Source organism: Idiotropiscis lumnitzeri, chromosome 2 (genome assembly GCF_059441095.1).
Source record: "Idiotropiscis lumnitzeri isolate Australia: NSW breed Sydney's pygmy pipehorse chromosome 2, RoL_Ilum_1.0, whole genome shotgun sequence".
NCBI classification, from domain to species: domain Eukaryota; kingdom Metazoa; phylum Chordata; class Actinopteri; order Syngnathiformes; family Syngnathidae; genus Idiotropiscis; species Idiotropiscis lumnitzeri.
Window position 1 is genome coordinate 26,740,767 of NC_142392.1, and position 11,136 is coordinate 26,751,902.

The 11,136-nt window shown below is 43.4% G+C and overlaps 1 protein-coding gene across 3 annotated transcripts; it reads left to right on the forward strand.

Moving 5' to 3' along the window:
- The first annotated feature begins 680 nt into the window (after positions 1 to 680).
- Positions 681 to 10,718, forward strand: LOC148342138 (uncharacterized). Of its 3 annotated transcripts, none has more exons than XM_088288702.1 (3): positions 681 to 1,102; positions 8,216 to 8,518; positions 9,851 to 10,718. In XM_088288702.1, the coding sequence occupies exons 1-3, from the start codon at positions 979 to 981 to the stop codon at positions 9,898 to 9,900; spliced, it is 477 nt and encodes a 158-aa protein (XP_088144828.1). In that variant the 5' UTR covers positions 681 to 978; the 3' UTR covers positions 9,901 to 10,718. The 3 variants fall into 3 exon arrangements, with proteins under 3 accessions (XP_088144828.1, XP_088144829.1, XP_088144827.1); XM_088288703.1 differs by having other exon boundaries at positions 8,216 to 8,416; XM_088288701.1 differs by lacking the exon at positions 9,851 to 10,718 and having other exon boundaries at positions 8,216 to 9,728.
- Positions 10,719 to 11,136: the final 418 nt, after the last annotated feature.

An 11,136-nucleotide genomic window follows, 5' to 3' on the forward strand; every position in this document is an offset into this window, starting at 1 on the left:
GCTAAGTACTTCAAATTAGATGCATCGCATGGATTTCGGTATTCATAAATGTGTTTGGTTTGCTTCTGTGAATAAAGATTTTAAAAAAAACGTATTAGTAAATATTTATCATCTCATCAATATTTGCACAACAGAGTACTGAGTTTCGAGATCCTCACAATAATAATTCTCAAAATTATATTTATTAGCAATTTAGCTTAGTTAAGGGATATTTTATTGACAATCTAACATCAATCTACAAAGACAGAAAAAGATTGGTGGTGGGGGGCGCGAATCTTTTTCTTCTTGGTAGGGGCGGGCGTGAAATAATTGAGAAGCACTGCTAGTATTTGCAGACATTATATTCATACAATCTCGCAGCCCGAGTGAAACACAGCATTGTTGCAAGTTCGGGAGGAGAAACTTAAACGTCCCACTGCTGGAGTAGCAGCGGCTTCTCGAGGCAAAGGCGGAAGTGACGTCAGATCTTACGCGCCAATGTGGCGTTATTTTAGTTATTTTTTATTTATTTTTTTTATCAACCGAATTAAAATATTATATAGAATATATATTGAAATAGAACAGCCAGGGGTAAAAACATACACTGAGGCAAAGAAATATATTTGAAAAATACGTGCTTAAAGCATGACGTCATAAGCAAGCGCGCAGCTTCCGAAGGACCTCAACCACATCCACCGACCCGTCCACACCGGAACAAAAACAGTCCACCGCTAAATTCTTCTGATTTAGTGTGGAACTGACTGTAAATTTCTCACAGAATGTCCAGTGCTACTCTAAAGGACTACGACATAATTCATTAAGTCTTTGTGTCCCGATAACTCATCTTCGCGCGTTGATGCTTTTCGGCGTAGTTAGCTTAGCTTGTTAGCTTAGCTTGTTAGCTTAGCTTGTTAGCTTGCTAGCCGCTAACGAAAAGAGGCACATGACTCATCGCCAAGCAGAGATCAAGTGCGGATTTTTTGGAATTATCATTTGAAAATGTGTGCTAGAACGACACCCAAGTACAAAGAGGAACTTTGTGGAATAAAAGAAGAGAACGAGCAACATTTTCAACTGCTGGGCGAAGTTAACAAGCAGCCTCCTGTTGTGCTACACAAAGCAGGTTTGTACCCGTCTTACTCTCATTTGCTTTGGAAAGAACGACTTTCTATCGTTAAAAATATGCATCACAACATTAGGTTGTTTGGGGAAATGCGTTCAAGGTTATTGCCGTTTTATTTTTAAATATTGCCTTTTACTTGCCGGTTTGCTGAACAATTGTTGATGCCAAATGAAATCAGTGCAGAAAATAAATGCCAAAGAATAACCATTAGTGGGGGGTCAACTCCGTGTTTTTTTTCCCAGTTTAAAATTTGAACTGATTATTTAACATTTTACTTATTCCGGTTTTTAAATGTTGTTAAAGAAATTAAGTTTGTCATGTCATCATGTTTCAAAACTATGCAGATGTAGTGTACTTTTATATCCACTGTTGGAGTTGAGCCACCGAGAAAATGAGAAACATTTAGTAAATGAATCTTAAAAGCCAAAGTTACTCCAATGCGTGATCGTTTTTTGTACTCAAGAAGAATAGGGTCAAATAAAGACTCAACAACAACTGAATAGAGTTCCAATATTTAGTTTCTTAAATTTCTGGCATTCAGGAAATAGTACAAATACAGATATATGGGCGGCTTTGTCTTCATCTGACGAGAAACTGTACTCAAGACGAGTACTATCGAAAAATGGCGCGCTGATCTCAGCCCAGCCTCACATTTTATAGGAGGCTTTTTATGTCAAGGGTCATGTAGGTTGAATCGGTCGTCCTTTCTCCTTCCCCCGGCCCGGCCCACGTTCCAGGTCCAAGGCTGACCTTCTCAGGCAGTCTCTCCGTCTCTCCTGCTCACATTCCCCTGTAATCTCGTCAGTGTACAGATTGTGTGGTGTATGTTTTCCCAGATCAGATTATATTTTTGGGTCTTCTTGATAGCATCCCTGTGATGTCCTCCCCCAACTTGATATGTTTGTATCTTCTATGGCCTATGTGGAGAATGTGTTTTATTGTATTTGTCCATGAAGTGCTATCTGGTTTGTCATCAGTTTGACCTGAGCAGACTGAATCTGTTTGTTCTGAATGAGAGTGTGGGTCATGAAAATACTATGTGTGCAATTTTGAGGTCTTACATTTAAACTAAGTCATATAAATTTAGCATACGAATGCATCAGTAAACACCATGACTACAATCCCAGTCAATCTTATCGATGCACTGTACATTCATTTGATAAATGGTTTTTGTTTAATCAATGTCGAACATATTCAGTAAATATGAAGCTGCTCAATTAAATAATTGACCTTCTGTCCCGTAAGTGTTTAAAATAATGCCAGCAATCATAATACAATCCTTCAATAATCAGGTGTGGCCATTCCCGATAAGAAGGGAAGGCCGGAGAGAGGGGACACCTTTCCCTTTTTGCTTTTTGGGGAGACTTCTTTTGACATCAGCACGTGACAAAAATAACCAAAATGGCTGTGTCAGAGAATTTTTTTCCATCACCAATTCTGCCATGCTCGGCGACCTGTCCGGAGGGAAGCTGAGCCAGACCCACACATCAACAACAAAATATACCCCATTTTTGGCGTCACAAACAGGATTCTTGCTCCATTGATGGTCTCAAGGGTGCTGGGGCGCAGGCGTTCAACAGCCGGCCGGCTGAACTTTAGGTGAGATGCTTTTACTCACAATGGGTGTTGTGCGCCTGTGTCCAAGCGGTCGGGGCTTTTGGGGTCGTTAAAGAAAGCTTGTGCGTGTGGGTCTGCTGGCTGGTTGGTCATGGAAAATGTCCCTGTGTTAGTTTCAATTATTGTTTAAACAAGAGGCCTCTATAATGATTAAGACATTAAAAGATGTCAAAGTAACCGCACTGTGAAAGAACATACGAAAATGTATTAAAAAATAAATAAATAAATGAAAAAAAATAATGAAAGGAACTATGTAAATGGGGACTAGTGCGGGAGAAATGTGCAGAGGATAAAGAAAAGAAAGGTCTAGTGGTTAAAGAAATGAGAAATAAGAAGTGTAAAATTATAGCTATAAACAACATAGTTGTGAATAAGCTCAGTTTGAGCACAGACCCTGGCCAGGGTGTAAATTTTAGCAGGAAAATTATGAGCTAAAAATAGAAATAATGAAGAGAAGCACACTTCCACGTATCGTATTGGGCACTTTGTGGCATGGAACACAGTAAGGATCGAGGCGTACCGTTGTGTGGAGGGCCTGGGGCTGAGCCGACAGTTTCGCTGGTACGTAGCAAGAGATACGCTGTTCAGATACGTACCCTGTGATTACTCGTGTTCTGGTCGGATAATTCTGTCAGGGTCTTGCCAGCGAAACGCTGGGAAGAAGGTGGCAGGACTCTCCAAACGCGGACACAGGAAAATCAGTTTAACAAAGAGTGTTTATTGATTCACAATAGTGGAAGTCCAATCATCAATTAAGGCAAATATATCTATCTTAGCATTACATCCGTCGATAAATCAGGAGAAAACACAAAGCGCTGGCGGAGAAAAGTTAACACCAGGAAGGAGATAAACGACGGAACGAAAAGCGCTTGCACCGGCAAGGAAAAGGAAAAACGATCAACATAAATAGCTTGCCAAAAGGGCAAGAGGGAAAACCAATTGGAGAAAACGAGGAAGAAAAAGAGACCGAGCAATAGCTGGCAAAACGTGGAACACAGAGATCGCAAGAGCAAAAATGCATGAACAAGAGAACAATCGATACCAGGGTCATGAACGTGAGCAGTGCAGGAAAATTATCCGACGCCGGGCAGTCAGTGTAGGTGGCTTAAATAGTGTGTGTAATTAGTCAGTGGATGGATGTCAGGTGCGGCGCCGGTGGGCTGGTCTCCCGCTCGTGATGACGCGGGCGGAGTCGGTCGTCGGAGGAGACGCCCCTGCTCAGCTGAGAAACATAAACAAAAGTGCACATGGCAGAGAGGTGACGAAAACAACAACAAAACAGGCGTGACCGGCACGGGTCACGACAACCGGGGGAAGCAGTTAATCCAGCAGCCGACGCATGCAGCTCCCATTGCGTCTGCTCTTTCCGTTTCCGCTGCTCCTTGGCCAGGTTCTGGTGACGCAGTGCCACAGCAGGCTTGTTGTCCGCACCTGCCGGTCAACAAGGTCACGTAACAGAAGTAGGGGCGGTTATAGACATGGGTTGTGAGTGGGACGTGCTTTTGCTGTGGGTTGTGGGGTTACTGGGTGATGAGCGGTCCAAACCGAGCCACTTCCTGAAATGTGCCATCCTGTGGTCCAGCGCCATGCCAGTCACAAAGAGCTCCACTAGCACGGGGGCGCCATCGCTACCCCCTCCTCCGACAACGCTTCTATGGCTTCCAAATGCACACTTGACGCCTCAACCCGATTGGGACCCCATTCCACGATAGGGGTGCCCGCGGAGCCTCAGCATTCAACGACCGGCAGGTCTTGGCATTCCGGTGACGATTGATGGACAACAGTTTTTGATGGTGGAACAAGATATTCCACGCTTTGCAAGCTTGATGAGCAACAATACTCTCATGCTTGTGGGACTCTTGAGATTGGCCGAGTCCCTGCCCTGGACCAAACCCGCACCTGTGAAACACTGGAATTCGAGTGGGACTGAATTTCCAGAAGGGACTGAATTTGACTGTGCACATCCGCCGGGGGAAGCATATGTTGTCCTCCGTTCCAGCAGATTAGGCAGCTCTGAGACCAGGGTGGTGTTTCAGCACCCATTACGAATTCCTCTGTTATGGAACATTTTCCGAATTTCTCGGCACTGTGGTAGACAATGAATGGGTCACTCTGAAGCGAAAGCTCTGTTTGCGTCTCTGCCAGAGGGGTCGTGGACCCGGGGTCTCACTGACGTTGTGCTCTGCTCCACAGCGTCTCCAATTTGTTTTTGCTATATCTGCGCCTTCCCCATTTGACAGAGTTAATGCCGGCACAGCTTGGGGGCAAAGGGGGGCATTCCGGCCATAATGGCTGGGATGAGGACTGCACCGCTCTTGGTTTCCTCCACATCCTGGAATGGACTCTTTCCTGTGGAAAATGGATTTCATTGGCATCTCTGGTGCTCAATTTTTGTGTGGAGTGTGTCTGCTTGTTGTATTTCAGGTGAAGTGTAGATGGAGTTGGATGCAGACTGGAATCTCACTTGGAGCAAGCGACGAGGAGGACTCCTTTGAGGGTCATAAAATGTGGACCTGATCATCTGAAACAATAGTGTTTGCAAGAGCTCGTCGGTGACGAGGGCTTGGCATCTCTCGAGGGAGACGATGCCATGGGATTCTCACGCTGGAGCATGGCCTCAACTATGTATTTGCATATCATTGGACTCGTGTTTGTGTTTTGTATGTTAATGTGTCTTGTCCTATCATGCTTTTATTACGCTGTGGATTTATTCTGTTCTGTAACGGTGTTCCTTCATCCTACTTGCGTTGTGGATGCAGGTTCACTAGAAAGTGTTAGCAAGGATCTCCCTCTTTCCCCCCACTCTTTTGAAGGGGGTTGGGGGGGGGGGGGGGTTCACCCGAGGTTTGGAGAAGCTTTGATGCCTCCATATGGACTGCACTGGAAATTGTTAGTCTGACTGCCGGTTTGCTTAAAGATCTATCATTGCGGGGGGATCTCCTTCGTGACCGAGGTGGTTTATTTGGGATTTTTTGGAATTATTGCTGGATTTATGTGTGGTCTTGCAGGAGGTGTTAGAGTGACACCAGGGAGCAATTTGGCCATCCACTTAGTTTTCCTAGTTAAACTACCCTTATGTAGCATGCCTTGAGCATGATTTAGGTTTTAGTCAATTAGGTTTCCCAAATTTTAGGCAATGGATTCATATAAAAGGTTGGAATGGGATTTTTGGTGACATGCTGGTGTCGTTTTTGCTTTATCAGGACAAGATTTCCTCGAAGGGGGAAATATGTAGTGTATTTTTTTATTCACTCTTATGAACATTTTAGTAATTCTCTTTAACGATGAGGGGATTGGAGACTAAAGAAGTGACCAGTTTTGGTTTTGAAATTCCAATGTGAACGAGATAGTGTCCAGGAGGACAAAAGGCTTGACCAGCTCTAGGTGTGGAGCACTCGAGGTGATAGAAGCAGTCAAGATGGCACCGCAAGGCCACTTCAAAGAGCAACCACATCTGCTCTCGCCGTAGGGAGCTTTGGGGCAAAATCGAAGACTAGTACAATGAGAATGCATATGCAACAAGGTAAAGTTAGACATTCATGTCCGGTTTGGCCATTCCCGATAAGAAGGAAAGTGAGGGGACACCCTTTCCCTTTTCTCTTTTTTGGGGAGACTTCTTTTGACATCAGCATGTGACAAGAATAAAATCTCTTTCGAACCAAAATGGCTGTGTCAGAGAGGTTCTTTCCATCACCAATTCTGTCATGCCCAGCGACCTGTGCGGAGGGAAGCTGAGCCAGACCCACACATCAACAACTAAATATACCACACAGGTTAATAGAAGGTCACAAAAACATGGACCTCTTAAACAGGAAAACGTGAGTTCAGCGGTAACAGAGTTGTGTCTATGCTGGCAGATTAACAAGAAGCCACAAAAACAGATGCACGTCTTGAACCGTGTTTGACAGGAAACCGTTTAGCTCGCATTTAACAGAAGTGTGACCCAAACATTGTGTTGTAAGCTGAAACCGTTCGAACAACAGGAAGCGTGTGGACGGGTGTGATAAAGTCAAAGTGTTCGTGTTTTTCCATTCTTTATGAGTTTGCATATTCAAATTGCTTTGCTGTGCTTCAATAAAACGCTGCACAGGAGCGGGAAAGCTTTTCTCTTTGCCGGACTGCTCCTCGCAAGTGACAAAGACAATCTTGGTTGGGTGATTTATTTGTGCAGGCGTGTCTCGTTTTTGAAAACTTCTTTGACAAATCTTGTTCAAGCAATTCCTTCTGGAATGATTCAATCTGACTCTAAAAACTGTACACACTGGGGCAAAATGATCAATGGCGGTTGATGAATTTTCGTGGATATAACACAAAGGATTACGTTTTTTAAAAAATCAAGTACGTGTTGGTCTTATTTATGAAAATTTTACTGGCTCGGTCAATGAACCTCGGGTGGCCCTGCACAGTTTTGTGCACATGTGCATAGTTTCACCTCATCCAAACATTTAAAATACATTTAATGCATCCATCCAGGGTTGCACGGATCTCATCAGTGAACAAGCGCATGCTGTAAGGAATGCATCTGCATCTTTGGCTTACTATGGGCTTAAAAAGGGAGAACGTCACAACCCCCTGTTCTACCAGGGCCCCTTTAATTCTTTCAGGTATCCAGATTATAATGGAACCAAAAAGTACCCACGATGAAACTACAGTGGAACCTCGGTTCTCGACCATAATCCGTTCCAGAACCCTGTTCGAAAAGCGAATTGTTCGAACACCGAAACCATTCCTTTGCTGCTTGCACTGACTTTCTTTGGAGGCATGATTAGGGGCTAAAACACTTCGTACACCTATATAAAACGCGAGAGCAAAACGCAGCACGTCCGCACGCGACAACAGTTGGTCACGAAGAGAGAGAGAGAGCGATCTACACCCGTACGCCGTTCAGCATCCCACCCTCGCGTGCGCACTCACGCGTCATACCGGCGTTCGAACTCCGAGGTTTGTTCGAACTGCGAAGCAAGAATTTCTCTTTTTTGTTGTTCGAACTCCGATTAGTTCGACCTCAGAGTCGTTCGAGAACCGAGGTTCCACTGTATCTCTGAATGCAAAATGAAAAACTTGTAAAGATATTTCACTTGAAGGATTCCTATTCTATCAATGACATTATGTTGCGATGGCCCCCAGTGGTCCCCATCAATAAGTTAGGGTCCAGCAACAGGTGTACCATCAGACGCACACAATAGCCTGTGTGTGCTAACTTCAGCTCGCTTCCAGAAACGTCTGTGACTCTGTCCGGAATGAAATTGGGCATCAGCCGCAACGTGCTTCCTTTTTAAATGCTCGTTTATCACCGTTGTGCTGCGAAAGGGAGGTTTACATCGTAGGACGGAATTTTGTGAAGTGTCCACATGGTCCGGTCCAAGTTGGGGTCGCACGCATTGCTCCGTGTGCGGCAGGCACAAGGCAAGGTAGTACGGTAGAAACAATATTAGACAAAGTCACCGCTTGAGGTTTGACTTGACCAAACCAAATTTGTCTATTTGTGTCCTACAGACGTCAGTGAAAACGAGCTCCGTTCTGTGAAAGAGGAGCCAGACTTGACTCGCATCAAAAAGGAAGAGGAGGAGGAGATTAACAAGTCACCACTGAACCTTGTCCCTATAAAAACTGAAGATGAAAACAAGGATGAGAGTGAGGACAACAGAGGGGCGGAGCCTACAAGCAGCAGCTCAAGTCATCACGTGACAACAGAAGGTGATGAAGACCACTGGGGGCCATCACAAGCCCATAATGAGGACACATTATCAGACGCTCATGACGATGATGATGATGATGACGATGATGGGCAAGCCATAGGTGAAAGGGCACGTCACACTGACTCATTAACTTCAAAGTTGTCTTTAAAACCGCACACAAGAACACACAGTGGAGAAAAAACATTTTCATGCTCATTTTGTCGCAAAAGCTTCTCACAAAAGGCACAATTTATAAGGCACACAAGAACACACAGTGGAGAGAAGCCTTTTTCATGCTCGGTTTGTGGCAAAGGATTCTCTCAAAAGGCACATTTAACAGAACACACAAGAATACACAGTGGAGAGAAGCCTTTTTCCTGCTCAGTTTGTGGCAAAAGCTTTTCTTTAAAGTCATATTTAAGAAAACACACAACAATACACAGTGGAGAAAAACCTTTTTCCTGCTCAGTTTGTGGAAAACACTTCTCCATAAACTCAAGTTTAACAGAACACTCAAGAACACACAGTGGAGAAAAACCTTTTTTCTGCTCAATTTGTAGGAAAAGTTTCTCTCAAAAGTCACGATTAACAGAACATACAAGAACACACAGTGGTGAAAAACCTTTTTCCTGCTCAATTTGTGGAAAGAATTTCTATCGTAAGTCGCATTTAATAAAACACACAACAATCCATAGTGGAGAAAAACCTTTTTCTTGCTCAGTTTGTGGCAAAATCTTCTCTCAAAAGTCTAATTTAACAATCCACACAAGAAAACACAGTGGAGAAAAACCTTTTTCTTGCTCAGTTTGTGGCAAAAGCTTCTCTCAAAAGTCTAATTTAACAATCCACTTAAGAACACACAGTGGAGAAAACCCTTTTTCCTGCTCAGTTTGTGGCAAGAGGTTCTCTCGAAAGTCGCTTTTAACGAACCACACAAGAACACACAGTGGAGAAAAGCCATTCAGTTGCAGTGTTTGTGCTAAAAAATTCTTCACTAAACAGGGTGCTGAGAGTCACAATTGTGCTGGTGAGAATTGCAGCAATCCTTGAAGCTTAAAAAAAAAAACGGAAGGAATTGACTCTTTGTGGTAAGATGTAAATGTGATTTTGAATAAAATATGATAAATTTAATTTTGAAAAGCTTTTTTTATTGACATTAAGCCAATGTGATCTGTAGTGGCAACTCTTTCGGGTTTACTTGCCACTGTCGGAGCGGGTGAATAATAACTAGCCTGACGCGACAAAACTTCCAACTCAGGATCTTCGTTTCACAAGTTTACTAATTTTCCATAACTCAAACATGACGTGGTCGAGGTCGTCGATCGATGTGGCTTGAGGTCGCTGATCGTGGTTGCCGCTGTCGGCGCTCGTTGACCAGCGTCGGTGGTGTGGCTGTCACAGTGACTGTCAGAGTTCGTTGATCGGCGTCGTTGTTGGTTGTCGGTGATTGCAGTCACTGCTTGGCGTCGAGGAATGAAGTCGCTGCTTGGCGTCGATGATTGAAGTCGCTGATTGGCGTCGAGGAATGAAGTCGCTGCTTGGCGTCGAGGATTGAAGTTGCTGCTTGGCGTCGATGATTGGCGTCGCTGCTTGGCGTCGGTCAGAAAAACTTTGTCACCACCACCCGACCTTCTGAATGTGTGTTTTAGGCACGTCACATGACTACTATTTATATGGCATGTCACATGACTACCTTCTCACGTGTGGCTCGTTAGGTAATCAATACCGTTTCTAAGACACGCAATGCTAAACTAAATTTTCTTCCTTCATAAAATACAATTATGCATCTCAGTAATATTTAAATAATAATAATGAATTCCAAATTAGAAAACATTCCTCAATATGGCTCTTACATGATCAGTGCCAGAATAACCATTGTCTCTGAGTGATGATGAGTTGTTTTGTTTTTATATCAAACATTATCAATGAAATAAATTACCTTTTCCTGGAACAACATTTGTTAACGTTTTGCTTTTCAGTTGTCTTTTTAATCGTACTTAATGGAAAAGGTGTGAGAAGAAACTGTGCTTATGAAATCGTTGCCTTCCACAATCATCAATAAAAACACTTGTTCCACTTGCTCAACTGGCCTTCATTACGCTGTGAAAAAGTGAAAAACAGAACTTGAAGTTGAACGATAAAAAGAACAAGAAAGAGAAACGCAAATCGGCTCAGTTTCTCTCAAAGGTTTTGGTATGTCAGGAGTTGCCAACTTGATGGCACTGGAGTCAGCGTTTATTTGTCACCACGAAGGGGATGATTCGCATCACGCAGTTCGTTGCTGCTGCTGTCTTAATTGAACCCCGGAGGTTACCCGCCAGCGTCCCTGAATTTCACCGGCGGATATTCAGCTATCCCACGTCTGACCCCAGATTGTTGTGGAATTTTCAGCAGTAAGGGAAGATCAATGAGATAGTCTGGAAAATAAATTGTCTTTTGGGTCAGTCTGCAGAGTGATCTCAGTGGGAGAAGTGCGTGGGAAGATACTGATGCACACAGGAAGATGAAGATTTATTTGACAGTGGAATCTTAAAACAGATATTTTTTCTGCATTGAGCATACTTATCAGTCAAAGTTGTGTTGTACAAGAAGCGAAAGGCACTTTCTTCAAAAGCAGGTGGCCACAATAAATAACAAAAACCTTACTTGCTAAATAGTTTTCCATAACATTAAGATTGAACAAAATAGTGACACGAATATTTAAAAAGAAACGATTAAACATTGAATACTAAATTATTA

Coding starts and splice junctions, on each gene's coding strand:
- LOC148342138 (XM_088288701.1), top strand. CDS start 979: ATGTGTGCTAGAACGACACCCAAGTACAAAGAGGAACTTTGTGGAATA. Junction 1,103..8,215: donor TGTTGTGCTACACAAAGCAG/GTTTGTACCCGT, acceptor TGTGTCCTACAG/ACGTCAGTGAAAACGAGCTC.